This window comes from Ictidomys tridecemlineatus, chromosome 3, assembly GCF_052094955.1.
Source record: "Ictidomys tridecemlineatus isolate mIctTri1 chromosome 3, mIctTri1.hap1, whole genome shotgun sequence".
NCBI lineage: Eukaryota > Metazoa > Chordata > Mammalia > Rodentia > Sciuridae > Ictidomys > Ictidomys tridecemlineatus.
Genome location: NC_135479.1, coordinates 45,262,903 through 45,288,721, shown reverse-complemented (window position 1 = coordinate 45,288,721; position 25,819 = coordinate 45,262,903). Strand labels below are relative to the sequence as shown.

Sequence of the window (25,819 nt, the reverse complement as noted above, 5' to 3'; positions counted from 1 at the left end):
TGATTAGCTGTGGCACACATCCTCCATGCAGTCAGTCAGCCCCTGACCTAAATGAAGGTTACAGTCCAAATGTCTCAACTCAACTTGTTTCTTAGTGCAGTCTTTGCTGATGACTCCCGTCTCCAGTGATCTTGCCATCCACTGAATTTTAATTTCACTGATATGACTATGTAGCCCCAAGCCTTGCTCCAAATAGACCACAGTTCCTGGGAATGAGTATCTTGATTTAAAGCCATCTAGAGGGGATATAGCTCCATGGTAGAGCACGTGCTTAGCATGTGTGAGGCCCTGGATTCAATCCCTAGCATAAAAGTGAATAAATAGCTGGGCACAATGGTGGACGCCCATAATCCCAGCTACTCGGGAGGCTGAGGCAGGAGGATTGCAGTTTAAGGCCACCCTCAGCAACAATTTAGGGAGGTCCTAAGTAACTTGGTGACTCTGTCTCAAAACAAAATAAAAAAAGACCGAAGATGTGGCTCAGTGGTAAAGTGCCCCTGGTTCAATTCCCAGCTAAAAACATCACAAATGTTACATATACACATAAAATCAAGGAGGCTAGAACAGGTGGCCAAGGAGACAACTGACCAGGTACTTTTCTCAACGACCTACCAAAATTTCTATCACAAACATAATTAAAAGATTTAAGGATCAGTAACTAATAGCTTTAGAGGAAGAATCAGGTTGATTTATAAAGCAAGTCAAATGTGCTCCTGGGAAGCCATCTCTGCCATGCTGGGTTCAGGCCTCTTGGTGGTCACCACCCACATCCCTTGGGTAGGTGGTGATACCAGGGATGGCTCCAAAGCTTCCCTTCCCACTCTCCCTCCATTCATCTACCAACTTCTAAAGGGTCTGCTCAAATTACCTGCCAGCTCTGGATGGCACACAGGGTAGGATGAGTTATCACTGGACTTGGGCAACAGAAAAACAATCAGAGAACCTAACAGGACAAGAAGCACAAGCGTGTATTTTCACAATGCTGTAAAGAAAACCTGTTCATGCCCATGTGAACCTGAGTTTATAACAATTTAAAAGTAGAAGAATCTGTCAAGAGTGATTCGGCTCCATAAATATACACATCTGAATAGCCAAATACCACTTAAAATGATGCAGATCTATTTTCATCAAAGAAGATCTCCATCATCTAGTGCTTGGCGTTACAAAATGGTATGATCCCATCTCATTCTTTTGTGACACTGGGGATGAAACCCAGGGCCTCATGCATACTAGGCAAGTGCTCTATCACAGCTGCGACTAATGACCTCCACCCTCTTTGGCTTAAAAGAGGGTGGAGGTCATTAGTTATTTATCCACATTTATATATACACAGAAAATAATTAAACAAGTGTTATTGCTGGTTGATGGAATTATGGATGATTTTGATTTTTCTTGTTTCCAAGCTATTTTTCTAAAATAAATGTGGATTACTTGCATAAAAAGTAATGATCTAGCTGGGTGTGGTGATGCACCCCAGTGATTCCTACTAAAGAGACTGAAGCCAGAGGACTGCCAGTTCAAGGTCAACAACTCAGTGAGACTTTGTCTCAAAATAAAAAATAAAAAGGGCTGGGGAATGTGGTTCAGTGGTTGAGTACACCTGAGTTCAGTTCCCAGTACAAAAAAAAAAAAGGCTGAGGATATAGCTCCACGGCAGATTATCGCTGGATACAGAGAAATAATTATCAATGGTCCAAATTTCCCCTTTATCTTTTCTTTAGTAAGTACTAACAATTCTTTTTGTTGTTGGTACAGGGGTTGGGGCACTCCACCACTGAACCACAACCCAGCCCTATTTCCTATTTTATTTAGAGTCAGGATCTCACCGAGTTGTTCAGCGCCTCACATTCACTGAACTCATGGCTTTGAACTCATGATTCTCCTGTCTCAGCCTCCCAAGCTGCTGGGATTACAGGTGTGCACCACCATGCCCAGCAAATACTAACAAATTCTTTTTTTTTTTTTTTTAAAGAGAGAGTGAGAGAGGAGAGAGAGAAAGAATTTTTTTTTAATATTTATTTTTTAGTTCTCGGCGGACACAACATCTTTGTTGGTATGTGGTGCCGAGGATCGAACCCGGGCCGCACGCATGCCAGGTGAGCGCGCTACCGCTTGAGCCACATCCCCAGCCCTAACAAATTCTTAACAAGCTAAATAATAAAATAAACTCATTGTTTATTTTATTATTTTGCTTGTGAAAATAAAACATCTAAACTGTTGTATTCTTTTTGAGAGAATAATTATTTCCAAAGATGTTTGTAAAAGCCAGAATTCTCCCTACAGAGTAGATTATAAGACTAAGATGTAGCAAGCCATACAAAAACGTGGAGGATTAAAAAACAACTACCAACTCACTCTTTGAGAGAAGGAAACAATCAGTTTACTAGAGGATCAGGAGTGGCCTTCTAACAAGTGCAAAGGAGGAGAGGCTGAGCAACCGGTTTCATTTTCTATAAATAAAGCCTTGGCAGGCTTATTGCCAAAGAAACACAAGTCAATATAAACCTTCATATACTGGGCTGCCAAACTTCACTTTTAGACAGTATATTAATTATGTAGTCAATAACTATGGGTTTCATTAGCGTATTAAATACCACGATCAATATTATTTATACTTTTCAAAGACAGGCCACTCAGGGAAAAAAAAAAAAAAAAAGGTGGGGGAGAAGGGCAGTTTTGACCCTGCAGTTAAAAAAAAAAAAGTCAGAACAGCACACTAGAGATTAGTAAGGCTTTAATGGAAAGCATAAAACACTGAAAACATGGACAGAAATCAGATTATTACCTTTTTATTTATTTATTTTTTCTTCTTTCACAATGAGACTGAGGAGAATTCAAGAACCATTTAAAATAAAGGCGAAATGATTAGATTTTTTTCCCTAATTGCTTAATGCTGATGTCACACTGTACGCAAAATAAACATTGATCTCTAAGTGAAAGATGAGAAATAGAACAACATGAACGGCCTTTCGAGGTAAACTATATCCAAGAGAATTCTAAGAACTGTGGGCCAGAATCTACTTAGGCAACCCTCTGGGACCTAAATCTCTTAAAAGCAAAACAGTGGAGCCAATTTCTGAGGCTGCTCTGCTGGTGATCTGATTTTTTAGTAGGGAAATCTGTTAAGCATCCTCCCTCCAGGGAGCCCCCTCCCTCTCACTCCCCCTGGATTTCTAATCGCATCCATGTAGATATGCTGCTTTCCTTGCACTGGCCGAGGACCAAGTATGGAGACTGGCCCAGCGTCCTCGGACACATGCTGGTAGAGCTGCTAGTCAGTCCCCCTCACTGGGCAGACAGATACATGCTGGGGAGAAGGAGGAATGTCGGGAATAGTAGATATAAAAGACTGGTTACTGGACTGAAAGCTAGATTACCATCTCCAACCCACAATTTGTCCATCCCAAACAGCGCTGAAGACTATAATTTTCTAGTCAATGATTGATCAGCAAGGTCAGACAGAAAAGAGTTTCCTTAAATATTGGTGAGACCTCAGCCAGAGAATCAAGTGCAACCCAATTCCCTTCTTCTGACATGAGGGAAGGGTAAGGAGAAATGAATCTCGACCCTCAGTGGGCCTCAAAGGAAGCCATTCTGTCTGTTCTCAGCAATGGGAGTCATTCAGTCTAAGGTTGGCTGCTTCCTCTTGAAAAAGGAGAGCTGAGGATGAAACAGACAGGGTGGCATCACTCTTGGGGTCCACAAAGCCTCCATATGCTGCTTCTACACAAATTAGAAACCAGGACCGCAGCTGCAGGCCGACTGCATCACTGCCCGCATACTTGGAGAGATGTGCAGCAAATGCCAAGCGGTGTGTTGCAGCAACTGGATAGATAATTAATATGATTAGGAACACACAGCGCAAGCATGCTCTTGCTGACTGAAAAGCCCAGTAGCATAATTACTGTTTTCTTACTGGCTCACTGTCTGTACACATTTCAAAGCCTGGTTGGTGTTAGACTGCTGTGTAAACATCAATAAAATCCCAAAGTGCCAGATCATCAGCATTCTTGGGCACAATGGCTTTTCTTTTTTTGTGTTTTCATTCTTTTAAAGATGCATTTTGGGGTTGCAAACATTAGCAAGAATGATCTCCAGGCCTTGGACTAATCTCCAAGTTTGTAACGAGTTAACATCTTTCCCAAGTGAACATTTATTATGAAGGCTAATTAATTGCTTTCCAGTTACAAGAACCTTTTGCATTCAAAGAAAGTAGGATTCACATGCATAGAATATACTCTTTATTAAAACAAAGTAAGGGAAACAAAAGGCTTTCTCTCTTCAAAATCCTTTCTATTTAACATAGCTTTAATCAAGAAATGAAACACACAAACACAAGAAATGATGTACAGGTAGACACAGTGTCGTTCACCAACCAAATGCAGCATTAATTGAAGTGAAAACTCCAGCAATGCTTTGTGGTTGCCTGCATGTCCCTGGGGGACAGCAAGTCAATGCTTATCAGCCATCCTCACAAGAAACAATTTTGATTAATATCAGACCCATCTGACGCAGTCTATTAAATCTATTAAACCCTGAAGGAAGGATAGTCTTCAGATATAAAGATATGCCTTTGATTAATAATTCTACCCTACTGCTATTCCAAGCTTTAATGACGATGTGGCACCTCTAGAGAGAGGCTTTGAATTCCAGGAAGACACACAGACTCAATGCCTGGGTTCCTCACCAATGTGCCAGGCTCCACCCAGGAGGAACCCAAGTTGAAGGCGTCACCACTGGAGAAGCAAAACTTGAGTGACATAATTTAATTCACTGTTTGCAGAGTTAGGGTCAATTACTTGTAACATAATTGCTGCTTGAAGATAAAGAAATTTTAATAAAATCAGTAAAAGCCTGAAGTCAGAGGGAGGGCCTGGGTCTGAGAGTTTGCACTACAGCCCTCTGAGCACTTTGTCCTTTGCCTGGGTCCCATGAGGCACTCAGAGGGGAAACTGCCAGTCCACCACAGAGGTGCTCTAACTCTTGACTATCATGTGGGGATAGGAACGAGACTGACTCCATTTTAGCTTTCAAACTTCTGCCCAATCAGCGCTGCACTGCTCTCTTACATCGCCGCGTTTCTCCTGATGTTCATGATCAGTCTTTTGCCATAGTCTCTGTAGTCCACGGGCTTCACGTCCATCACAGTGGCCTTAATTCGAGACTCATCCTTTGAAATGAGAAAAGCGGTTTGTGAGTGATAGAAGCCCTGGCATGGAGCAGTGGTGATAACCCGCTTTGCTTCAGTGATTTCAACAAGCCCAGCAGGAGGAAACAGACACACTGATTCAGAGTTCAGTAATTCCCACAAAGAAAACACTGTGTGTGAGAGCCTAGCCCAAAATTCTCAGGGCTGGGACAGTGGCCAAAACATCTCCAATTTGTGCAGGCCCTTTCCTTCCTGTCCTCAGGCGCTCAACACTCAGAGACCTCAAAGTCTAACTGAATGGCTTTGTGGGGCATCTCTAGTCTTTATTCTTTTTACAGGGGGGCAAATAGGAGCCCCGAGAGGATAAGTGACTTTCCCAAAGCCACACAGCTTGTTTGAAAGCTGATTTTCATCTCAAGAAAAGCTGAGCTGTTGTCAAAGAAAAAGCACCTATAGCAGAGGGGGTGGCCCTGTCTCAGCTCTGATCACTTTCCTTGTCCGTAACAAGAGGGGACTTAAGTGACCCTAAAATCCCTCTTTAGCCCAATCCATTCCCTCCTGTCATATCACACTGCTACTTGACATCCATCTCATTTAATGCTTACAAACATCTCACCCAAAGTCTGATAATGCAGAATGAGTTAAATGCTGCAGCTAGCAAAGGTTGGTAGACTTCTTCCTTCTCACTCATATATTATCTGCAGGGACTGAGTAGTGCCTTTAGAGGCAGAAAGGGTGATGCCCAGAGGTTGCATGGTTCAGCTAGCAGCTCTCACACTCCCAAGTGCTCAGTACATTATTAAATATACTGATATTTTAAAAAACGGTTAGAAGAAAAGCTTAGAAGTCGAACAGCTTGGGTTGGAATCTCAGGTCTGTTGCTTGCTAGCATATGACTTTCAGGCCAGAGACTCAATCTCAGCATGCCTGCATTTTTCATTGGCAAAATGGGGGCACCACAGGGGGTACTGTGAGGATCAAGTGAGACAACACATGTAAAGGATGTAGGACAGTGTCTGACAGTGCTCAGTGAAAGCTGCTTATCATGCTACACAACCGTAGGACATGGGCAATTAAAGGAATTTTCAAGGTAATTTTAACTACATGTGACCTTTGTTTCATATGTTGATTAAACTTATAAGAACTGTGAGTCTAGTATAGACATTACCATTTTTTTTTATCAGTACACAGACAAAAACACCAAACCAAACAAAAACCCAGATTCTAATAGAAAGGGCCATATAGACAGCATTTCCCTGTCTAGATGTTCAAACAAGACATTGAACCTGAGTCTGTTTCCTCAGGGTAAGAGTGCCTCAGTGTAAGGAAAGTTCCACAAGTAATGAACACAGGGTGCTTAGCCGTGGGTCAGGCATTCAATAGGCCACTCAAAGACTCCAATATCGGAGTTGCTGGGGAGCAGTCATTTCCTACTGTTAACCCTTCTGTCTCTGATGACCTTACTTACATTGTAGGTCTCCAGTTTGACCCTGATTTTGAATGTGAAAGATCGAAAGTTGGCGTTCTGGAAAACTTCTTCAAATGCCTGCTCATTCTGTAAAAAACAAACATAAAAAACTACACATGAGGACTGAAGATATAGCTCAGTTGGTAGAGTGCTTGCTTTGCACGCACAAGGCCCTGAGTTCAATCCCCAGTACCACCAAAAAAACAAAAACAAAAACAAACTACATATGGAAACTACTGGATTACTTGTATAAGAGCATGTGTGTGCGTGTGCGTGTGTGTTGCTAGGGACTGAACCAGGTTCTTGCACATAGTAGGTAGGTGCTCTATCACTGAGCTATATCCTCCAGCTTTTTATTTTTTGAGACAAGGACTTACTAAGTTTCCTAGGTTGGTTTTGAATTTTCCGTCCTCAAGACTCACACTCTTAAGTAGCCACTGTACCTTTTGAATTATCTTGCCCCCCCAGCCCCACTTGAAATTACTGAGAAACGACTTACAAGTGATGTTTCATCACATAAAACCATTTAAGCAGAATTTTATTAAAAATTTCAACACTCTAGAGTACCAGTCTCCCTCCCTGTTCCATGACCTTCCCTCAAACAAATACCAAAGGATACTCAAGTTCCTCAAATAAAACAGCATAGTATTTACATAGAACCTACGAACATACTCCTATACACTTTATATCATCTCTAGATTACTTTTAATATCTAATACAATGTAAATACTATGTAAATAGTTTTGTATACTGAATCGTTCGGCAAATAAGGACAAGAAAAAATATGTGTTCAGCTTAGATGCAATTTTTTTTTCCAAAAAAAATTTTTTGATCTGTGGTTGATTGAATTTCAGATGCAGAGAGCTAACTGTCATCAAATTCACAGAAGTAGAATGGTGGTTACCAGGTGCTGGGAGAAGTTGGGAATGGGGAGCTATTGTTTGAATACAGTTAGTGCCAGTTAGTTACATGCTTCAAAATGGTTACAATGGTAAGTTTTATGTTATGTCTATTTTACCACATATGAAAAATTAGAAACATTCTTAGAAAACACATTTCTAGGGGCTGGGGATGTAGCTCAAGTGGTAGCGCGCTCGCCTGGCATGCGTGTGGCCCGGGTTTAATCCTCAGCACCACATACCAACAAAGATGTTGTGTCCCGCCAAAAACTAAAAAATAAATATTAAAAAATTCTCTCTCTTAAAAAAAAAGAAAAGAAAACACATTTCTAAGACTTCAAATGTTTGTGATGGAACTGAGGTTGTGGCTCAGTGGTAGAGTGCTTGCCTCACATGTGTGAGGCACTGGGTTCAATTCTCAGCACCACATATAAATAAATTAATAAAATAAAGGCCCATCAACACTAAAAAAATTTATATATATATATATACACACACACACATATGAATTTGGTGAGAAAGCTGGGTATGGTGGTGCATACTTGCAATCCCAGACTCTCAAAAGAGACTGAGGCAGGAGGATCTCAAGTTCAAGGCCAGCCTGCATAACTTAGAGACACCTTGCTCAAAATAAGAAATATAGCCAGGCGCGGTGGTGCATGCTTGTAATCCTAGCAGCTGGGGAGGCAAAGGCAGGAGCCTCAGCAAAAAGTGAAGTGCTAAGCAACTCAGTGAGATTCAGTCTCTAAATAGAATACAAAACAATGCTGGGGATATGGCTCGGTGGTCAAGTACCAAAAAGAAAAGAAAAAAAACCCCAAAAAACCCAGGTGGGAAAACACCAGAAAATGTAAGTTCAAGTTCAAATTGTCATTTATTTCATTATTTCAGTCTCTGTATAAATACTAATTTAGTAAGTACATGTAGACAGGTAGAATGGGCAAAGGTCTGAGAATATCTAAAAACATAGTCCTTTCTCTCTTATTTGCATTCCTCAATGCTACTTAAAGTTTTTGTATTGAAAAAAAAATTCTGGTAAGGCAAGTATGCATAAAACACATAAAATGAACTTATAATAACTTTACATATAAAACTAATAGTTGCTATAAGTAAAGTAATTTGCAAGCATATGGAACATGAAAATGGCTTTATCATATGGACCTCTCTTCATAAATGTAACTTGAACAAAATAGTCATTCTCTGGGCTTTCAACATGTAATAAAATTATACGTTAAACCTTAAGAGAATTATATAGCTGCCATTATTCTTCCAGATTAGGAAAAGCATGGCTGCACACATCCTCCATCTGCACCTGGACCCTGTGGAACACACCTACAATCCCAACCTCTCTAGAGGCTGAGGCAGGAGGACCCATGTCTCGGCTAGCCTGGGTAACTTAGTGCAACCCCTTTTCAGAAATAAAAAAGACTGGGCTGGGGCTGGGGCTCACTGGGAGAGCATTTACTTAGCATATGTGAGGCATTGGGTTCGATCCCCAGCACCACATAAAACAAACAAACAAACAAAAGAAATTTAAAAAAGGCTGGGGGTGTAGCTCAATGGTAGAGCACTTGTCTAGCATGCATGAAGTCATGGTTCTATCCCCAGTACTACAAGGAAAAAAAAAAAAAAAAAAAGCCACTATGCTTCCTGAGGGAAGAGTTCCTATATATCCTTATTCACCAGCAGTAAAAACAGTCAAATATAAGCTCATAAAAAATCCTGAAAGGCTGAGCCTTAAACTCTGATATGAAAATAAAGGACCAGATGAAATAGATAAAAGATACTATCACACTTCAAAGTCAATTCCAGTTATTTTTGTAAAAGAACTTGTTGCTTCTATAAAGCAAGCGAGATTATAAAATATATCTTACATAAAAATGCATAAAATAAACTATAATAACTTTATATAAAACTAGTAATAACTTCATTATATAGACATTTTATAAGTATTATATGTTGTTCCCTAGGCTTTCAACATGTACATTAAAAGAACTTGTGACTATTTTCAGAGATCTCATGGACAATTTAAAATAGAAGTGGGGACAGAATCAAATAGAACCAAGGACAGAAAGGAAAAAAAAATGGCAAATTCTCTTTTCTTTGTGATCTTTGTAAGCATTCCAATTTGGAGGAAATATGGGGAGGCTGGGGGTGGGGACAACACAGATATATAGATGGACGGCGATTTTCATGGCCTAGAAAATACGGGTTTACTAGTCTTCTATGTTATATCTGAGCAACTTACTAATTAGTAGTCTATTCTCTGCACTAAATAATCCTAATATATAAAAATTCAAATTTGTAAAAATAAAATGGGTAAAATCTTATGAAAGAAAATTGCTTCATAAGAATTATATCTGATATCTTTAATAGCAAGCACCTCATGTGTGCATTTAAAACAGAATTTGACTCAAATGTTCTGGAAGGCATTTATTATATTAAAAAGGCACACCTAAACTCTGGGTTATTTACCATCCAAATTTGGTGATAAGAAGCACACATAGTATCTACATGGAATAAACAGGTGCTTTATTTTGTCAGGCTTGGTGGCACATGCCTATAATCGAAGTGATTTGGGAGGCTGAGGCTGGAGGATTGTAAGTTCAAAGCCAGCCTCAGCAACTTAGTGGGACACTAAGCAACTTAGACTGTGTTTAAAGTTAAAAATAAAAAGAACTGGGAATGTAGCTCAGTGGTTAATCACCTCTGTGTTTAATCCCCAGTAATCCTTTCACAAAAAAGGTGCCTTATTTGTAAAGCTTTTTTTATACACCTGTTTCATTACCTCATTGTTATACACATTCAAAATGGACAAAATTAGAAAAAAATCAGATGTGATAACAAATAACCACCAGACTAAGAAACACCCCAAATTAGGAAACCAAAAAATATTAAACAGCAAAAAAGTGCTCATTGTTATGAGAATAATTACAGCTATAATAAAATATGTGGCTAACCTTCTCTTTTAATTCCCCAAGATAAGCAGCATTTTGTCCGAGGATAGCTTCAGCAGACTCCTGGAAACAAGTCACCCACTGATTTTCTTGAAAATCCGCAATATTTGCCTAAAACACATAATTTTATTATTTCAACAAAGAAATAATAAAAGACACACTGAAAGTGAGAGATTAACTTTTCCACTCATTAAAATGATTTCCAAGAGAAAAAAAAAATTACCGTTACATATAGATGTAGTTGCCAACTTAGGGTGATTTGACTTAATAATTTTCACCTTATGCAAAAATCATAACTATTCAATAATTATCTTCCATATTAAGTTCAGTATTCAATAAATTATATGAGATTCAAGACTTTAATCATAAAACGGGTTTTGTAAACTGAGTGTGGTGATGTACACCTGCAATCCCTCAGCTTGGGAGGTTGAGGGAGGAGGGTCACAGGTTAGAGGCCAGCCTCAGCAATCAAGCAAAACCCTCCCTCAAAATAAAGGTTGGAATGTAGCTCAGTGCCCCTGGGTTCAATCCTCATCAATCAGTCAATCAATTTGGGGGAAGGGGGAACCAAACAGGCTTTGTGTTGCATGATTTTGCCCAGCTATAGGCTATTAAAAATGTTCTGAGCATGTTTAGGGTAGGTAAGGCTAAGGCTAAGCTATGATGTTTGGTAGGTATAGTAAATGAATTTTCAACTTAGAATATTTTCCACTTACCGTGGATTTATCAGGATGTAATCCATTTAAGCTAAGGAGCACCTATACTATATCCTAAAAACTGTGAAAGATATAGAAAGGAGTTTAATATGGAGGCTGTGGATGTGTGATTTCAGAGCTCAGTGGGGACTGAGCCTAACCAAACTCTCCTCCAGAAGCAAACTCAGGCACATGGAATCTAGGTCACCTCCAGATGCAATGTGCTATGAACTAAAGTTTTTTTTTTTTTCCCTTGTGGTGCTGGGGATTGATGCATATGTCTCTGAACTATGTCCCTGGCACTTTTTTATTTTTATTTATTTTTAAATTCTAAAAAAATCATGTTTCCCTCGCATGCACAAGGCCCTGGGTTCAATCCCCAGCACCGCCAAAAAAAAAAAAAAAAAAAAAAAAAAAAAAAAATCTGAGAAAGGTTCTTGCTATGTTGACAAGGCTACCCTCAAACTTGCAATCCTCCTGCCTCAGCCTTCCAACTTCCTGACAGGAAATATAAACATTTTTAGGGCTTCTGATACATTATTGCCAAATCATTGTGTGGAAAAATGCAAGAGTGCCTGTTTTATTGTATCATTACCAGTTACTGTCATGAAAGAAAAATGAACAATCTTTACAATACAAAAAAGCAACAATCCCATAGGAGCACACAGTCACATTCCTACCATGGCTAGAAGAACAAATTATCCATAAGAAAAATAACTAAATATAGGCACTGGCTGTATAAGTACAATTATTGCTCTCCAGCAATGCCATTTCAAATTAATTTATCTTCATAACTGTTAGCAGGTGAGTGCCACCAATACTGTAAGCTGTATGACATGCACAGAAGACTGAAATCAGCCAGGGCATCTCAACATAACTTTCTGGCATTAAAAAAAAAAAAAAAAAAAAAAAAAAAAGCTTTTAGTAGCTGAAAACAGACTGCTATTCAGTTGAGTGAAAGGCCCTTCCTTCCTTATTTATAGAACAGTAATAAGCTCTTCAGCACTTACTCATCTGTAAGCTTCCTACCATGAACGATCTTGTTTCTGCTATTGTATCACAGTGCCTGGCACATGGGAATGACTCAAAAAATACCACATTGCTTCTTATCTACCCATTCTACTTACCGACAAGATCATGCGGTATTTAAAATTGGCAAATTCACTGTCGCACTTTTCACAGCGGTACAATCCATTTTGCTGGTCAATCACTTTCTTATTGCAGTCCTGAGTTGGGCAAGCCTGGTACATACAGTTCTCTTTGCGAAGATACACCACTGTTGCCACAGAGCTAAAATAGTCTGCCTTCAGAAGAAAAGAATGACAATGGGACACTGAACACCAAGCCTATGTTCAGGACTGGACTCAACGGCAGCCCAAAGCCTACATACAAGTGGCTCAAAGCCTACATACATGTACTCAAATTCTTAAGCTCACAAAGTGAGTACAAGGAATCATGCACTCTGAATAATTCAGAAATAATTTGTACTGCTTACAAAACCCACAAAGGTAGTAAACCAAGTTCTAAAGCATATAATTCCTATCAACACAAGAACACATTCTAAATTAGACTCAATTAATTAATTAAAACTGACATTGTTTTCATCTTTGAAGATTATAGGCAAGACAAAACTTGTTCCTCCTTAGCCTCAGACCCTCTAGAGGCTATAAATCTAGGAAATAGACTAATATAGATCACAAAAATCTAATGCAGCTATGATTAGCCAATCCTCCCACATGAAAATCAAGGACTGTGATTTCTAGGCCCTAGATTCACCTTTATCTTTGTCTAGGCCAGAGATAAAGCTAGATTTTTTCTGCTAAAAGCTGAACAGTGAGGGCTTGGGTTGTGGCTCAGAGGTACAGCATTTGCCTAGCACATTAGGGGCCCTGGGTTCAATCCTCAGCACCACATATAAATCAATAAAATAAAGGTATTGTTTCCAAGTACAATTGAAAAATAAATATTAAAAAAAAAGTTGGACAGTGAATATTTTAAGCCTAATGAGCTATTCAATAATACAGTCTATTGCAACTACTCAACCCTGCTATTATGGGGAAGAAGATCCATGGTTAGCATGTAGATGGAAGCATATGGCTATGTTCCATTAAAACTTTACAATAGGTGGCAGGTTAGACAAGACCCTAGGCCTTGTTTGCCAACCCCTGGTCTGAGTCATTCAGTAGAATACAAAAATACCAGTGCCTAAGAGATGTGCCTTCTAAGCAAAGAAATCACGAATGAGTAAATCTAGCAAGGGATAAGTCTTGTTTTGGGGATTTTTGTTGATATTTGTCTTTTCTTTTAGCACCCCACAGAGGATCTCAGATCTTAGTACTGGCAGGTAGCAGTTGACTCTGGGGTGTACCCTGAATTCAGAGTCAGGTCAGCATCACCGTGTCTTTATGATATCTCAGACCAAAAGAGGCAATACAACATGTGTGAGCCAGGGCTAGTACCCAGTTTAGATGGTTCTACGGCTGGGAATAAGCCTAACAGTAGAGCACATGCCCAGCATGCATGTGGTTTTCTGTATTTGTGGGTTATACTTGGAAGTCTAGGAATAGACAGGTATTTTATATGTCTGATTTCTTTTGTTTCTTTCTTTTCTTTTTTAAAAAGAGAGAGAGAGAGAGAGAGAGAGAGAGAGAGAGAGAGAGAGAGAAACTTTTTAATATTTATTTTTTAGTTTTTGGTGGACACAACATCTTTATTTTATTTTTATTTGGTGCTGAAGATCGAACCCAGCACCCCACGCATGCCAGGTGAGCGTGTTACCACTTGAGCCACATCCCCAACCCTATATGTCCGATTTATTATTACATATTGTCTACCTTTAAGTTAAGAAAGAATTTGGGTGACAGGAAAACACAGCTTTGTCCAATGTTTCATTATCAAGATATTATATAACAGCGTCATAAGTTGCTGTTCATGACAATGATGGATGGGGTGTATGGTGAAATGAAACAATAAGAGACTAAAACCTAAATCGTATATGATGACAAGAAAGGAGCAGGGATTGCTATTTGGGGAAACATAAAAGAGAAATAAATGATTTAAATACTTTACTGACATAACAGGTTAGATCAAGATGGAACAGGGGTCATTAAGTACAAACCTTAAAAGGAAAGCTGCAACTAAGTCAAATACCAGAGCCAGTCCTCTCTGCCTATGAGAGGTTAAAGCATATGGGAACTGCTGGACACTTGACACTGAGTCTGACTAATGGTCTGTTCAAAAAATGTCTCCATGATATGTGATACTTTGATTTGCAGAAAAGAAATATGGATGTGAAGTCAGTTCATATTATACAAAGCTTGGTTATTACCACTTACTCAGGATCCCTCGAAGAGGTTTTCACATTTTCTGCCTCAACATTCTAGGGGGCTACAACATATTCCCATTTGCAAGCACAGCCCCTTCACTCTGGTTGTGACTCTCAACCACTGTCACCCTCTGGGCAGGGAGCTCTGGGTAAGAATTATGGCTCTGATCAGAAACCAGATTTCAAGACAAACCACATTTCAAAACTCATCCCTTTGTACACATTTTCTATGATCTTGTGAATGTGAGGAACAAGATACCTTGTCACCTTGGCCCAGATTCTCTGATTTAACCTCATACAAGGTTTTCCAGTTCGTGTTGCTTCCTCCTACTCCTCCACTCTTCAGATCAGAGATGGAAACACCATCTAAGGCTTGTCCTTCTGAGTCAAACCTGAAAAAAAAAAAAAAAAGGACAGGCACTTCTTTTTTATTATTATTATTTGAGTTGTAGATGACCAGCATGCCTTTGTTTCCTTTTTGTGTGGTGCTAAGAATCGAATCCAGTGCTCCCCACAAAATAGGCAAGTGTTCTGCCACTGAGCTACAGCCATTAAGCTATAGCCCCAGTGGGAAGGACAGGCACTTTATGTAATTTTCAAATGTGCCACCTGTTTCTATATACTAGACATAAGCTCTCTGCACCGGCACCCAACTTTCACATCAGTCATGGTCATATGGACTCAAGTCAGTATCTTCTACTGTACCCTAAGTCTACTGAAGAAACCAAATGTCCTTTGTTATCTCATTTGCTTTGATGCCCCCCAGTGGTCAAAACAAACAGTGCCAAAGTACCATAGACCCTCTTTCTAAACTAGCCATGCATATCAAGAGTGGCTGGGCTACAGCCTCAAAACAGTAACACACAAAGACAAAAAGAGAAAGTAATAATGGGGATCTATGGTGTAATCCTTTGGGCTACTAATGCTCATCTCAGTTGGCAGATGCCTTTTTTGTTGTTGTTGGTACTGGAGATGGAACCCAGAGATGCTTTACCATTGAGCAACATCCCCAGTCCATTTTTTTAATTTGAGACAGGGTCTCCCTAAATTGCTGAGGCTGGTTTTGAACTTGAGATCTTCCTGCCTCAGCCTCCTGAACTGCTGGGATTACAGATATGTGCCAATGGCTGCAGATGCATTTTTATCATCACTGAAATGTATTTAGTATGAAAAGGGGCAGTTAACATGTTGGAATAAGTTAGTCAAAAAACATTTTTATGGTAGAAAACTTCTAAAGCCTGATAGAGTTTCAACAATTATATAACCCAAAGTAATCTAACAGAAGGCATTATCTCCTTTTTTTTTGAAATTACTTTCATAGTGATATTTTACTTATGCTAATTTAAACTTAATTTGTATTGAATCATTATTAAAATTCATCATACTTCCTGATCACCTATTAGGTGATGTGAAGGAAAGGAGACCAGGTAGAAGGTGGGTTCAGAAACACACCTGTGGCAGGCAGTAGTCAGTCTGAGATTAAAAACACCCAACATCATCCAAAAGGTGGATAACTAAAAGCTAACCATGTACAGAACAGGCTTCCTAAAAGAGACCATCTTACAGAATGAATGTTGCCCTAAGCTGCAGACAATTGCCTTCTCATTCTGTCAGGTAAGCAGCTAAATCCATCACAGAGGCACAGCAAGGTCCATAAATCTGTTTCACCACTACTAGCTACACAAGTTTACGGTTTCAAAAACTCCAAGGAGACATTTGCCACCAAAGACAGCTCATCAGGAGTCAACAGAGCAAGGAGAGAGGCAGCCCTTCTTACAATAAAAATTCCACTTTGTTAGAGTCAAGATCTAAACATCACTAATCCTTGCCTATGTGGGGTATGTGCACCAAACTTCGCTTTGATCAATGCCAAGTTATTTTGTCCTGGGGACAGCCATGTCTTTTTATGTTGCCAGGGATCACAGTTATTGACAAGTGAAATATGAACACCTTAAATGTGGGCACACAATTAACCTGGGGTCGAACTCCAGAGCTGGAAAGCAAATCAAGCAACAAGAAGCTGTGGTTATTTCTAGTCATACTATAATGGGCTCTGCCTTATAATACAATGCCAGCTACCAGAATAGTTAAATAGATATATGTGGACTGTACTCATGGGAATGGCTAAAGTGACATGAATACTCCAAATACATTGCCTGAAACTACTTAAATACTACACTACTGGTTCACATTAGACTCAAAACAAAGTGAGGAGTATGAAATATGAGCCAATTCTGAAGTCACTTAAACCCTAAGACACAGCTGGAAACTGACACACATGCCCCTGTGACCAGCTATACAAATTATTTAAGCCTGGGCTAGTTAAAGTGTTTTCCCTGACCACATCAATTCTTGCATACCATGTTTCAGGGTGAAGTGCTCTTTTACAGCAGTCTTAATGCCTTAAAAAGCTAGATATTGTGAGGAGATTTCAATAGGCTCTCCTCATCCCTTGAGTGCTTTGGGAATAGCAATATAATGCCAACAAAAATCCCAATGTTCCACCATGCTTTACCAGAGTCCAAGTAATACTAGAGATGTGACTGACACCAGAGAGTCCACAGAGTAAGAAAGTACATTCTCTCTTCATGCCAGACCCCTATAGCTCATGGTATAAGCATGCAGTCCTGCCCTCACGCAGTCCTTCCCCACATTGCTACTACAGTTTGGTACCCTTTTTTGGCAGGATGGAGGTCAGCATATAGTACTCACATTCTAACAGCCTCCCTGGACTGTCCAGGTTTGTCATGGATTATGGGCTTGTCAGTTTAAGGGCTTTAAAATCATCCTCTCAGAAGGTGTAACACCACCAGGAAATATGGAAACTGCTACATTAAATAGTGAAGCCTTTTAGTTGGCAAAGAACTCACATACTGATGTTAAACTGTTCTTCTCCAAGCCTAGACTAAATAATTCATCTTAGTTTAGTCCTACAAAACCTACCATCCACGAAGCTTATAGGCCTCTGGGATGTCAGGATTCACAATGATAGTACTTGAAGACAATACGGAAAGGCTCCGTCCACCAAAATCGGAAACTCTGGCTCCTTTAATGGCCATCACGGGCTGTCTAGAACCATCAAACTTGTCAGCCTGCCAAATGAACACCAAATGCACACAAATGTCACCAGCAAGAACATGCAAAGTATTTTTTATAGAAAATAGTCAACAGTAGAGTGAATATAATCAATGTATACAAAATCTATACAAGATAGACCTCAAACAAATCTGCTCAGTGATATATAAAAACTAATCTATCATTTCTTTCCTAGTGTTATAGGAAAGAACATTTTAACCAGAGAAAGCTGAAATCATAGTACATTCTACAAAAGTAAATGAAAAGATTTCAAATAATTGCGACAGTACAACCCTTTGACACCCACATGACCAAAGCCCCACAACTTATAGGACAAGACAGCCAACCTGTGGAGCATTCTACTAAGCGTCAAGTACTTACATCTTCTCCCCACAGAGTAGCATTCACCACTTTCCCTGACATGTCCATTAAATAGATATTTCTTTTAGAAACTTCTCTGTTGGTTGACTTTACTGTGATTTTAGTAGCATCTTCATAGCTCTTGCAGATCCCAATTATGTCTAAAGCACAAAAACAAAGTTTTAAAAGAGGTCAAGGCTCCCATTATAACATGATCAAGGCTTAATGACAAGCTTGTAAGTCTTTAAGCTCCCCATAAACTGCAAATAAAACTGATCATCACCACTCTTTTTCTCTCATATTTGGACTTACCTACAAGTGAGTCTTTAGGCTTATTCTCTAAGTCACCAATCCCTGTGAAATCAAACTGAACCGTAGGTAAATGATGATCATCTTCACAAGGCATGACAGAAGTCTCATTATTGAAAGTCATTTCATAGTCATTTTTAACAGCAGAGAATTGTTTGTTAGCAATCTTCAGGGTGCCTTTTGAGAAATAATACACCTGTAAAAGAAGCCAAGCCACTGAATGCAAGATAATTTATCAAATTGGGCATAAAAACCCTTTACTGCCCTCCAATGAAAGGGCGTCTCCTTGTTCTCACTGTACCACCCAACTGCATCAATTTTAAATCAACACTTTCGTACCTTGTTAACTTCAATAAGGGGAAAGAACTTGTCCACTTGTTCATTGAATGCAGTAGCTCTGATTTCACCCTGTAGAAGCAAGTGAGGGTAGATTAGGATTGTGGTGTTTGACACTTGAGTTCAACCAATGAAAAGGCAGGCCACTTTAGCATCAAGATGATACCTTTGAGCTGAGCACAGTGGCACATGCCTGTAACTCCACCATGTGTGCTCCACCATGCCTGGCCATCTGTATGTAACATTTTGATTGACTGAAAAATAAATGTGAAAATCAAATCACAAGCAACTTAAAAATATTTCTTGAGTGACATTTTTGGTAGTGATTGCCGAATGTGAAGTGGCTCGGGAGACTGAAGTAGGAGGATCCCTAGTTCAAAGCCAATCTTAGCAATTTAGTGAGATGCTAAGAAACTCAGCAAGACCCTGTCTCTAAATAATATATAAAAATGGGCTGAGGATATGGCTCAGTGGTTAAGTGCCCTTGAGTTCAATCCCCAGTTCCAAACAAACAAACAAACAAACAAAAAGATCTTTGAGCAGTGCACAAGCATAAAATGGACCACTGATTGAGAAGGCTGCATATATACCAAAAACCCACATCTTAAATCATACTTAAGCCATCTGCTGACTAAATAAGGGTTCAACTAGCTGATCCTATAATCATGCTTTAATCATGCTTTCTAACCTCAAGTTAGAAATTTAAAACAAAACAATGACACGTTTAATATTCTGACAATAAACAAATTTTAGATACTAAGGACACAACTGAAGCCCACAGGAAGGATGCTGAACTAGGATGATTCAGCAGCTTCTCATACTTGCAACCTAGGTGATGAATTACTTCACATTCAGCAATCACTACCAAAATGTCACTCAAGAAATATTTTTAAGTTGCTTGTGATTTGATTTTTCACATTTATTTTTCAGTCAATCAAAATGTTACATACAGATGGCCAGGCGTGATGGAGCACACCTGTAATCTCAGCTGCTTGGGAAGCTGAGGCAGGAGGATTACAAGTTTAAGTCCAGGTTGCACTATTTAGTGACAACTTGTCTCAAAATAAAAAAGCTGGGAATATAGCGCAATGGTAGAGTGCCCACAGGTTCAGTCCCCAGTACCACCAAGGGGGGAAAGAAAAAAAAAAAGTTACAGAATAAGAAAAAATAAATGCTGGAATTTTAGCCAACTGCAGATTAGTGGAAGAACTTGCAGAAAATTAGTTTTTTGATAATAATTACACTATCTTCCATAAAAGAGAAGAAAATAAATTATTCTTTCCCCTCACATTTGGGAGTTTAAGCCAATAGGAAATATGCAGCAGTTTGAAAAGAATACTTAAAAGTATAATTTAGCCATTATAAACAAAACTATGGGCAAATCAGTTATCAAAACTCAAGATTCCATGGCTCAGGAATTTTGTCCTACCATCAGGGTTCTGTTTCATTTAAATAAGGCATATAGACAATCTGCCCAGACAGAACCCATTTCCCACACACTGTTCACTATACAAGGTGGCTTATTGCCTGCCTTTTGTTGGAGGTCAAAGCCCCAATTTGCTTATTAGTAGATATTACATCCTAGGGCTTCAACTAAGCTTCCAGCAAATCAGACAGAACATCTCAGGTTTTTTTGTACCTGTGAGGCAACTTATACATTTAGAAAACTAATTTCTAACACAACAAATGCTTTCCTTTAAGTTCAAGGATTTTATGTATGATCTTTAACCCTCTACCTCAGATAGCATCTAAGAAGCAAAACAGAAGGAAAACCACATCTCCACCACATAGGCCAGCAGAGCTCAGCCTAAGATCCACTTGGCATATACTCACACTTTCATCAACCAGTTCTATAGAGAAAAGTTTCCCTTCTCCTCGAGAATTGCTCCAGGTACGGATCTGACTTTTGTTGGTAACACGAGCACAAATAGTCCACCTAAAAACCATACAGGTCACATTAGTGTTTGGTGTCTTACTTGGAATAAAGATGAAGTAAGAAATCATCTTCCCATGGCCTTTCTTATCTTATGCATATTCCATTTGTCAATGTCAGCTGTACTTTAATCCAGCTAATTAAACCCCAAGATGATATACAGATTTGACAGTTTATAGGATAGACAAAGAGTAAAACATACAAGGTGATTTAACACTAAATCATTCTTCTGTCAAGTAAGTAAATGTATAAACTCTCTGCCTTCTCCAAAAGCCATCACCAAGGCAACAATCTTCCCTTAATGGAAGGATCTAAGCTAAAAAATGCAGTAATACCAGCAATTACATTTTGCCACTATTTTCACTTTTGGGAACTGATATAACCGGTATCAAACTCCCTTTCTAATGCATGCCAATTATAAACATAAGCCACAGAACATTGTGTCTGTGGACCACCAAAAGAAAACACACTGAAGCTGTATGACCTTGAAAAAACCCATTAAGCTGGGCGTGGTGGCATATTCCCATAATCCTAGCAACTCAGGAAGCTAAATAAGGAATATAACAAATTTGAGATCAGTCCCCCAACTTAGTGAGACTTTTGACTCAAAATACAAAATCAAAAAGGATATGGGTACAGTTCATTGGTAGAGTGCCCCTGGTTCCATCACCACTTCTAGGATGAACAAAAAAGAAGGGAGAGAGGGGCAGGGCCCAAGAGACAAGACCCAAGCCTAGTACCCATCTTAAAAGCAGGTGCTGGGCATACTGGGTTCCTTACTTACAATTTCACAGAGGAATTAATTTTATCTATATTACCAAATATTGAAGAATAAATAAATGCATATCTGAAAGAATTCTAGAAAAAGAACTAATTTTCAATGGAAAAAAAAGTCACATAAAACAAATACATGTTCAGGGTATATTTATGTGATTAATACAAACAGTACAGATTATCTTAGCCAAACTAAATTATAGCAACAATTTTTAGACCAAAAGTCACTTACTTATATAAGATAAAATGCCTTCTGAATTAGCACAAATATTTATTTTTATTCACAAGCCTAATGATCTATTCTTCAAGCAGTAAATATTTTAAATTTTAAATTCTTCAGAAATGAATGAAACCTCACAGGCTATGGCAGATTGCTGTTTATGTTATTCTTTTTGACAGAAAAGTTAAAGTTTGTTGTAATTTGTACTCTCTTCCCCTCAGAATAAAGAAATCCACTCTATGTGTGGTGACTGTAACTTCCTATACCGTTTTGTAACTACATTCTGTACTTGACCTATGCATCAACTCACTTGGACTGGTAAGGGGTGAGGCTGGCAATGGGTACCACTTTGGACTGCGTCCCCCCAGAAGGATATGATAGGCTGGTTCCTCCAGGTTTTCCAAATGTCTTTGGAGCACCAAAAGCCTTAGATGCAGTAGAACCTTTACAAACACAAAAAAATGATTTAATTGAACTTTTATAATAAAGTTTTATAATAATTCTTATTGCTGATGTACCATTGTCAAATTATATAAAATGAAAGGCAAAGTTTTTCCTTTACAGTGTCTGAGAGATATGCAATCAGACAGACTGAAACAAGAGGCCAGGAAAGCCATTTGGAAGGAAGGATGAGCACACAGTAGTTCAGGAATCCATCTGCTGATTTAAGCCCTAAGGTGAAGATAACAATGGTAATATATGCACAAAACACTTTCTGAGATTCACCCTCCAAAAACTTTCCCTTGCATCAATGGTCAAGATAATGGGCCAGAGAAAGAAAATCAACTTTCTTGACTGGGAAAACTAATGGCAAGTCATTAGTCTCATAAGAAAAGAAAAGCAGGGGCTAAGGATATAGCTCACTAATCCAGTATGAGACACACCATAAGTTCTACCTCCAGCACCGCCCTCCTCCCCGCAAAAAGAAAGACTAGATGGTAAAGGATCTAGAAGACAAATGTGGGGGGCTGAGGCTATAGCTCAGTGGTAAAGTGCTTTCCTCACAATGGTGAGGTACTAGGTTCAATCAGCACAACATAAAAATAAATAAAGATACTGTGTGTTCATCTACAACTAAATAAATGTTTTTAAAAGAAAAAAAGAAGATGACGACAAATGTGGGAGGTGAAGGACACCTATCACAAATGCATCAGCTCAAAACACCACCACAGGAAGAAAGAGTCTAGAACAAAGTCTATAGGGTGCCATTTAGTTAGCAAAAGGCAAGAATCAGTTTTTGGTCAAGATAGGTAAGTGGGTGGCACATACCTGTAACCCTAGTGACTCAGGAGACTGAGGTAGAAGAACTGGAAATGCAAGTTCAAGACCCTTTCCCAAAATTAAAAAGAAAAAAAGAAAAAAAAGGCTGGGGATATAGCTTAGTGGTAGAGCACTCTTGGGCTGATCTCCAGTACCAAAAAACAAATAAGCAACATAGGTGAGTGGTCCTGTGAAGCCTTGCCCAAGCCTGTGTGGCTGCCCTGCAGTATTAGATGAGTTTCTTTATATACACATTGCATCTCTAAAGCTTCAACCTCCTATTCAGAAAACCTAATTTAGTTCAATGATCTCCTACATTTTATACCAAAATGTTTCTTCCGAATAGAATTTGGCTAAAAATATAAATTCACCATTTATTTACTGAGTTTCCACAGCATGCACACACTATTCTAAGTATTTGTGGCACTTAGTGAGAAATACACACAGGAATGGCCCAGATCCTAAAATTCCCTATTCTAACTGGGGAGTCAGGAGAGATAAACACATACACAGCAGTCATAATGATCTTAAGATGATGTTAGGAAATACACATATATGACAGAATATATGTATGTGTATGTACATATACAATATAAAATACACAATTTTATTACACTCATAAGCATCCATTCATCCAATTTTTTCCACCCAATTATTTTTTCTTGGGGGGTGGGGCGGTACCAGGGATTGAACTCAGGGCCACCTGACTACTGAGCCACACCCCCAGCCCTATTTTGTATTTTATTTAGAGACAGGGTCTCACTGGGTTGCTTAGCGCTTGGCTAAATTGCTGAGCTGGCTTTGAACTTGAGATCCTCCTGCCTCCACCCCCTGAGCCACTGGGATTACCTTGCACCACCACACCTAGCTCCACCTAATTTTTGTATGCTAGGTAGCCACCCCTCAGTACACATGTAACTCACTATCCAATGTAGAGTATATTAAATAATCTTTATAAATAAATTTCAAGACTCGAGTTGCAGGTGCGAGGGGACCAGAAGCTCTAGAGGAGGAGAACTCCCCATCAGGGCTGGCGCTCGTCCTCACTGGCCTTGCCCCCAGCCTCGGTCCCTGTGCCAAGGAGAAGACCCAGCTGACCCAGAAGGCCAAGCTGACTGAGCAGGCCGAGCAGGCCAAGCACTACGACGACACAACCACCTGCATGAAGGCTGTGAGCGAGCAGGGCATGAGCTGTCCAATAAGGAGCGCAACTGGCTCTTGGTGGCCTACAAAAACGTGTTCAGGGGGCCACAGGTCAGCCTGGAGGGTCATCTCGAGCACTGAGCAGAAGACTAACACCTCCAAGAAGTTGCAGCTTATTAAGGGCTATCAGGAGAAAGTGGAGTCAGAGCTGAGGTCCATCTGCACCACAGTGCTGGAATTGTTGGATAAGTATTTAATAGCCAATGCAACTAATTGAGAGAGTAAGGTCTTCTATCTGAAAATGAAAGGAGATTACTTCCGGTATGTTGCTGAAGTTGTATTTGGTGATGATCGAAAACAAACTATAGATAATTCCCAAGGAGCTCATCAAAAGGCATTTGATATAAGCAAGAAAGAGATAAGAGATGCAACCCACACACCAAATCAGCCTGGGGCTGGCTCTTTTTTTTTTTTTTTTTTTAAAGAGAGAGTGAGAGAGAGAGAGAGAGAGAGAGAGAGAGAGAATTTTTAATATTCATTTTTTAGTTCTCGGCAGACACAACATCCTTGTTGGCATGTGGCGCCGAGGATCGAACCCGGGCCGCACGCACGCCAGGCGAGCGCACCACCGCTTGAGCCACATCCCCAGCCCCCTGGGGCTGGCTCTTAACTTTTCTGTATTTTACTATGAGAACCTTAATAACCTAGAGCTTGCCTGCACACTGGCTAAACAGCTTTTGATGAGGTCATTGAAGAACTTGATACACTGAAGACTCATACAAGGACAGCACCCTCGTCATGCAGTTGCTTGAGACAACTTAACATTATGAATATCAGACAGGGCAGGAGAAGAATTGATGTAGCAGAAGGGGCTGAAAACTAAATGCAAACAGGGTGTTATCCTTCTTCTTTCTTTTTCTTTTTAAAGAGAGAGAAAAAAAAAAAGAGAGAGAATTTTCTTTTTAATACTTCTTTCAAGAAATCTTTTTACACATCTCCATTCCTTATTCCACTTGGATTTCCTACAGCAAAGAAACCCATTCATGTGTATGGAATCAACTGTTTACAGTCTTTTCACACTACAGCTTTGGGAAGACTCATTCCTTGATTTGTGTTTGTCTTGGCTTTCCTGGTGTGCAGTTACTGCTGTAGAAAAGTATTAATAGCTTCATTTCATATAAATATAATTAATTCCAAACACTTAGTAGAAGACTAAAAATGTATGTGGTATTTGAGTAATCTGAGCCAGTTCTACAGGTAGAGGTAGCTATGTTTTGTATTATGTGAAGATAGGAAAATGTAGTTAATTGCAATTTAAAGAGTGTTCTAAATGACTTCTTAATTTCTACATTTCCTTCCTTGTTCTTCTTTAAGGCTTTCCTTTCAATAAGTAACCTCTCTCTCTCTCTCTTTCTTTTGTGGTGCTGGGGATTGAACCCAGGGCCTTGTGCAAGCAAGGCAAGCACTCTACCAACTCTATATCCCCAGCCCAGTAAGCAACCTTTCTATACTCTTACTGTTTTTCCTTTTTAGCAGGAATCCAGAACTATTAGATCGAATAGCAAAGCACTTGACATTTCCTGACTGCTGGGGGGGGGGGGGGAGGGTAGCGCGCGCGCACGCGCGTGTGTATGTGTGTGTGTGTGTGTGTGTGTGTGAGACAAATTTAAATGTCTCCTATATCCCATGTTGTGAAGGTCATGTCTATCTGTGATAATAGGGAGTTTCCTTATTCACTCATCATTTGCTGCTGTTTAAGTTGACAATTTCCCTTCCCAGTAAAAATTCACTTACACTTCCTGCCTTTGTAGTTCTGGTATTCACTTTACTATGTAATAGAAGTAGCATGTTGCTGCCAGAATACAAGCATTGCTTTTGGCAAATTAAAGTACATGTCATTTCTTAATATTCTAGAA

The 25,819-nt window shown here is 39.4% G+C and overlaps 1 protein-coding gene and 1 pseudogene across 2 annotated transcripts in view; one reads left to right on the top strand and one right to left on the bottom strand.

The window, feature by feature from the left end:
• Window positions 1-4,224: 4,224 nt before the first annotated feature.
• Rpa1 (replication protein A1) overlaps window positions 4,225-25,819 on the bottom strand; it is a 54,689-nt gene continuing 33,094 nt past the window's right edge. For both annotated transcript variants that reach the window (XM_078042626.1, XM_078042627.1), the window contains 11 exons: window positions 21,811-21,943; window positions 20,407-20,509; window positions 18,577-18,645; window positions 18,241-18,433; window positions 17,950-18,089; window positions 17,437-17,585; window positions 14,753-14,885; window positions 12,296-12,472; window positions 10,477-10,584; window positions 6,618-6,704; window positions 4,225-5,170 (listed from right to left, as the gene is read on the bottom strand). In XM_078042626.1, the coding sequence (XP_077898752.1) occupies window positions 5,066-5,170; window positions 6,618-6,704; window positions 10,477-10,584; window positions 12,296-12,472; window positions 14,753-14,885; window positions 17,437-17,585; window positions 17,950-18,089; window positions 18,241-18,433; window positions 18,577-18,645; window positions 20,407-20,509; window positions 21,811-21,943 (1,397 nt within the window). In that variant the 3' untranslated portion in view covers window positions 4,225-5,065. The remainder of the gene's footprint in view (window positions 5,171-6,617; window positions 6,705-10,476; window positions 10,585-12,295; window positions 12,473-14,752; window positions 14,886-17,436; window positions 17,586-17,949; window positions 18,090-18,240; window positions 18,434-18,576; window positions 18,646-20,406; window positions 20,510-21,810; window positions 21,944-25,819) is intronic.
• On the top strand, window positions 23,722-25,055 carry LOC101967482 (14-3-3 protein theta pseudogene; annotated as a pseudogene).